Source organism: Xenopus laevis, chromosome 7L (assembly GCF_017654675.1).
Source record: "Xenopus laevis strain J_2021 chromosome 7L, Xenopus_laevis_v10.1, whole genome shotgun sequence".
Taxonomy (NCBI): domain Eukaryota; kingdom Metazoa; phylum Chordata; class Amphibia; order Anura; family Pipidae; genus Xenopus; species Xenopus laevis.
Genome location: NC_054383.1, coordinates 75,879,272 through 75,885,271, shown reverse-complemented (window position 1 = coordinate 75,885,271; position 6,000 = coordinate 75,879,272). Strand labels below are relative to the sequence as shown.

At 40.0% G+C, this 6,000-nt stretch overlaps 1 protein-coding gene across 9 annotated transcripts in view; it reads right to left on the bottom strand.

The window, feature by feature from the left end:
- The window catches only part of aplp2.L (amyloid beta (A4) precursor-like protein 2 L homeolog), a 75,329-nt gene that overhangs the window by 25,460 nt on the left and 43,869 nt on the right, over nt 1-6,000 (bottom strand). For 6 of the 9 annotated variants that reach the window (XM_041568451.1, XM_041568452.1, XM_018224434.2 and 3 more), the window contains 2 exon segments: nt 3,994-4,190; nt 1,705-1,872 (listed from right to left, as the gene is read on the bottom strand). In XM_041568451.1, the coding sequence (XP_041424385.1) occupies nt 1,705-1,872; nt 3,994-4,190 (365 nt within the window). 9 annotated transcript variants of the gene reach the window in all.

Below are 6,000 nucleotides of genomic sequence, written 5' to 3'. Positions count from 1 at the left end.
ATCCGAGGCAATTTTTTTTTCCAAAAAAAATAAATAATTTTTTCTAGGTTTTTTTTCCAAAAAAAAAATAAAAATAAAAAATGGAGATTTATTTTACCCTGACCCTGGAAATAGCTCAAATCTGAAAATATACCATCTAAAACCTGTCGGGGTCATGTAGAAGTCAATGGCAGAGGTCCCTTGAACCATTTGAAGATGTTAATAGCCTTCATCACTGAGTTTTTTTTCCCAGTTTTGCCCAAAAACTAAATTCAATCGACTCAAGTTATTTTTTTTTTGCCAAAAGCTCCAATTCAAGTTTTTGGGTTTCGCAACTCAAACTCAATGAAACTAGTTTTTTCTATTGAAGAGTTTTATTAAATAAGAAACCGTTCAACAGGGCCGGAACTAGGGGTAGGCAGAAGAGGCAACTGCCTAGGGCGCAATCATAAGGGAGCACTTGGCAGGTAAATATTAAATGTATTCCCACCGTCCCCTATTCCGTGTTAGCTACACCTATGTAGCTCTCTCCCTCACTCGCCCAGTCACTTCCTCCCCTCTTCGTCACTCCCCTCTCTCTTCCTCCCAGTCACCCCCTTCCTCCTCCCCTATCCATCACTCCGTGCCCCTCGTACATCCCTAGTGCTGTACCAGCAACCAAATTACAATTGGCACAATGTCTTTTATTACATTATCCCACATGTACTCTAAAGGTGGCCAGAGACGTAGAGATCTGCTCGTTTGGCCCAAACGAGTGGATCATTCCCCGATATGCCCACATTGAATCAATGTGCATTGATCATAATGCATCCGAAATGGGCAGATCACGGAACTGCATAAATGCACAGGTGCGGCTGTGACTTTCGGCCAGATATCGATTGGGGAAGACCATCGAATGGCCCCACACATGGGCCAATAAGCTGCCGACTCGGCCTGTCAGCATGTTTTATCGGCCCGGGTATGGGTGCCTTAAGTAAGGATGCACCGAATCCTGGATTCTTCCGAATCAGACTTTTTCAGCAGGATTTTAATTTGGCCATATCCAAGTGCCTGGCTGAACTGAATCTGAAACCTTAAAATCATGCGACTTTTAGTCACATGAACAAGGAAATTGCAATTATATCCACAAGCTATTTATATGCAAATTAGGCTTGCATTCTGTTCAGGATTCAGGTGAATTCCAGAATAGTGGATTTGGTGCATTCCTAATTCTTAAAACTACATACCTTTGTAAATTTAAGTAAGTAATATAAAAACAAATATATACAAAGATGCATACTTTTTTCTAATGTTATTACAATGTAAACCTAATAAAGCAACAATAATTTATTAGGACAACCTGTGCAGCCAGCGAATGGTCCATTCTATAGGACCGGTTTAGTATTCGATTTGCCTTATATTCTATCTCCACCAATATACTGCCAGCTCAATAAACTGCCACCGAAACCTACGGCCCAAAAGCATTACAAATGCGCAGATTAAGTGGTTAAATTGTGCCTGTAAATAAAGTTTTTTTCCCTAAAATTGTTGAACCAGCACCATTTGCTGGAAAAACACTTTAAAATATTAAATCCATATGAATCTCACAGTTCAGAAGGTTAAATAAGCATCTAGGGGATAAGCAGGGTTAAAAAGACAAGACACGGGTTTACACCACAATCATCTTGGTGAACCAAAGCAAGCAGCTCGCGGTTGGGCACATCAGCATTGATGCTCCAGACTTACTCATTACTTTACAAACGGCCATGCAATAGTCCTCAGACTCAAAATTGTTCCGGTTGCCTCCACAGCCTCCATATATAAACCGAAAACATTTTTTCTGGCCAAGGTTGAAGTACCAGCGTGGCATCATGGCCCGGCAGGGACCTGTAATGGCCTCTTGCGAGCAGACAGCTGTGAGAAGATGGGTTACACATAGTAGCAGGTGAACACCCGCATAATATATATAGTGTTTAGCCAACATTTTAAAAGTTTCCAAATTCCAGAACAAAAGATGGCTGAAGGCTTTTTTCATGTGCATATATTCTAGGCAGCAATAGTACTCACCCCATTCTGCCCTATCCAGGTATGCTGCACTTTGACCAGCCCCACCTCCCTACATAAAAGACCTTGAGCAGTTCCTAACTCTGAAGGTGCTTGGTGTACATGCACTTTTGCATGCTAAACTCAAGGTGATGCTGGAAGGATGATGCAGTATTTCAGACTACTTAACACATGAAAGTAGATCATGGGGATGTGGCCACATGGGACTGAAAATAAAACTCAGATTGGGGGATAACTCCATAGGAATTCAAATACCTTGTTCATCTGCAGCAAACTTACTGGCTGTATAGGGCAGTTAGTAACCCTAACAGGATTTTTTTTTCCTGAAGGGAAAATTCTGTTTACAGGGGTTTTTCCAACTTCCAAACACAGTTTTTTCAGTTCAGTTGTTCAGAAATAAGAAGTCGCAATTGATACAGTTGATTCATTCCTTCACTTTGGCCATGCTTAATTAGGCGTTATAATGGATACAATAGTCACTAATATTCCAAAGATGTTGCAGAGAAATGAATGTCCGGTGTCTGCACCTGGATTACTGAGCTGCTAGCCTAACACAACATTAGGTGCATTAAACATTGGGAGCATTAAGGTTTAAACTTTAAAATGTACTCTGGGCTCCCACCCTAACTAAACCAACATGAACATTATACAAAACTCTACTGCAAACAACCTCCCCACCCTTCCAGAAGGCATATCATAAATGGTTAACCGACATCCCAGACCTCACAGAGGAGGACTGCGATGAGGCAACAGACAGAATCTACTATCATCTATACGCTATAAGGGATAAATTAATCCAGTTTATCACCAATTAACTAACACCTATATGACTAAGATCCACGGGACGCAATCCAGGCAGAAGGTGTATGGGGCAGAAGGGGCAAACTTTCTGCACATGGCCTGGTCCTGCCCACCAGTTCTGGACTGAAGTTATGAATCAGACAAATTAGACTTTCCTTAGGTGTGACTACTAGGAGACTTAGATGATCTAATAAACACTAACCATGCCAGAACCAGATAAAGAATGCTCCTATACTATGCTAGGAAAAGAATTGCAATGACATGGATGGGACTCAACCCCCCTCACTAAAAAAATTGACAGAATCTGGAGCCCATGTTGGAGGCAGAACTAGGAGGTCACGGTTTCCCAACTTGAACTGGAATACTTAAAGCCGCATACAGACTGTTTGGTACTAAGTGCGGGGGAGTTTGAAGTCCTCCCGTGTCTGAACAGACACCAATTCATATATATTGAGTGAAGTATTATACAATGTATATTATTTAAACATTCTGCAACAGTCACTTTGATTTAATGGCATGTATGCTGTTTTATGTTTTGTGTGTTTTAAAACAATAAAACTTTACCTTTAAAACAAAACACCTGAACACAACTGAACTGAAAAGTGTCTGAAAGGTGAACAACCTCTTTAAAGGAACAGTTCAGCATGAAAATAAAAACTGGGTAAATACACAGCCTGTGCAAAATAAAAAATGTTTTCAACATAGTTAGTTAGCCAAAAATGTAATCTATGAAGCCTGGAGTGACTGGATGTTTAACAGAACACTACTTCCTGCTTTGCAGCTCTCTAACTTGGAGTTAGTCAGCGACTTTAAGGGAGGCCACATGGGACATAAATGACATAAGTCAGTTTTCAATTGATCCTTAGTATACAGCTCAGATTCTAAAGCCAACAGTTATGAACCATGTGCCCTCCCCTCAAGTCTCTAATTGGTTACTGCCTGGTAACCAGTCAGTGTAAACCAAGAGAGCTGCAAAGCAGGAAGTAGTGTTCTGGCTATTATGTTAGATATCCAGTCACTCCAGCCTTTATACATTACATTTTTGCCTAACTAACTATATTAGGAACATTTTTTATTTTGCACATCGTATCTATTTACGCAGTTTTTATTTTTTATACTGAACAATTTCTTTAAGTTTCAATCCACAACTTAATTCAGTGTCTAACTTACATTTGACATCTGTAATTATGTCTTTTCCAGACAGTTGTTGATCATTAGGAGGCTCTGTTGGGTTTTCATCATTGTAGTCCTCATCTTTGTAATTGTCATAGTAATAGTCACGGTCTTCTACAACTTCATCTTCCGTTTCTTCTTCTTCTTCCGCAGCTGCAGTAAAATCCTCTACATCAGTCTCAGTGGGGAACTCGCTAGGAAGAGAAACAATTGGATACAATCAATTACAATGAAAGAACTGCATGTAACAGAGGTCTGCACTGAAATCAAGGAGAACTATCACCCCTATTTCTGCTTTAACAGTTGTGGCCTTTATTAAAAGGCCTAAATGTTTTTACCAAGTGAAAGTTCAGTTTTAAAAATGTTACATTTTCAACACATGCTGGACCCACCCCTTAATTATAACAGATATAGTAGTAGCACACAATTTCATTAACATAATGGGTATTGGTGTTAAGTGTTAGCTTTAGTTTTCATAATTCAAGGGAAGTTGCAATATTTTTCTAAAAATCTGTATGTGAATAATGCAGAAGTGCTGGATATGCACTACCATAGGTACTGGAACTGGTGGGGGCCAGAGGGGCCCGCTATAATTTTCTGCTCTGGTTCCAAATATTAACATGGGCAAGGAGCCAGGAGATAATACATTTGTGTGTTGCAGAAAAACATACTGCCTGCTTCCCCACCCGCGTAAAACCATGTTCTGCAGCAATTGTGCACTGCTTAAAACCTAGAGCAAACTAAGTGTTCTTCCAGCTGCTTCAAAGTAGGAGACTGCTATTTTGGGGGATGTTGAATTCAAAAGTTTACATTTTAAATCTGAAATACACGCTTTCGGAAGTTTTCTACTGAGCTATTTGTGGGAAAACGTTTTCTGAACATGAACTACAAGTGCATGTACATTTGTGGTTGTGCATGCAAAAAAATTAAAAAAAAAAAAAAAATTGTTAAAGGTACTTGTCTCAAAAGGAGTTAAATGCACTTCTGTATAGTTGCACTCCTTGCCACCTGTCCTGCCTCCAGTTCTGGACTGAGAGCAGTGCCCCTATTAATGCAGAGGGACCCTGGAACTACCGGCACCTCTAAAGGTGGCACTGGCTTCAGGATTTACACAGCATTGTATGGCAATAAATGCTATGTACCTAAAAGAATCCGGCGCTGTCATTTTGACAGCAATGCTGAAGTGATGGCAAGTGCATCTGTATGAATTTCCCCTGCCAACTGCAACCATGCTGAAATTTGGGGGGGGGGGGAAGCGCTGCGTTGTGAAATTAAAAAAAAAAAAAAATGATGTGCTTTTTTGCAGCTTCTAAAGGACCAATATCAAACTCTGCAAGTTTGCAACTCTGCCCTTTTCTCAGTGGGATTCTCATTAAAATGACAGTGCAAGCACTTTTGGATGATTGCTGGGCGACATATACTCTAATGGGCAATTTCAGGGAACAAATGCCTGAACATGGTCATTACCAGTCATTTTATACTAAAGACAAAGGGACAAGGCATGAGTTCAAGTAACATCGATGAGGGGGATAAAAGGACATGATACAGGATTACTGGTAATGTGCAATTTTATTGCAAACAGTACATGTTTCGGGCATCACAGGGCCTTTTTCCAAGTCTTTTAATACTACCTTTAAAGGTGTAAACTAATGCAGAGGGCAAAATGCTGAAAACTGGCACTCTACAACCATTATGAGAGCAGTCGATAGGAGGTTGTCATAGAGGGATTCTCCAAGGAAAAATAGCCCTAGTAGAGGCCATTTTTATTGTTACCTTGTATTTATGGTAAAAGTCCAAGTACATATTACCAGTATTTACAACTGTGTACGAGATGTGTCCTTAAGAGGGTAACATGCATTATTCGTAAAAGGAACAGCTTTTGTAAGATAAGTCTTATTTGTGTTCCTTCCAAGGAGGATATCTATTTTTTGGAAACCAGCTATAAAAATAGTTTCTTCTTTGCGTTCTTTAACAAAAACTCAGCATTCTAGATGCCCAGATGAC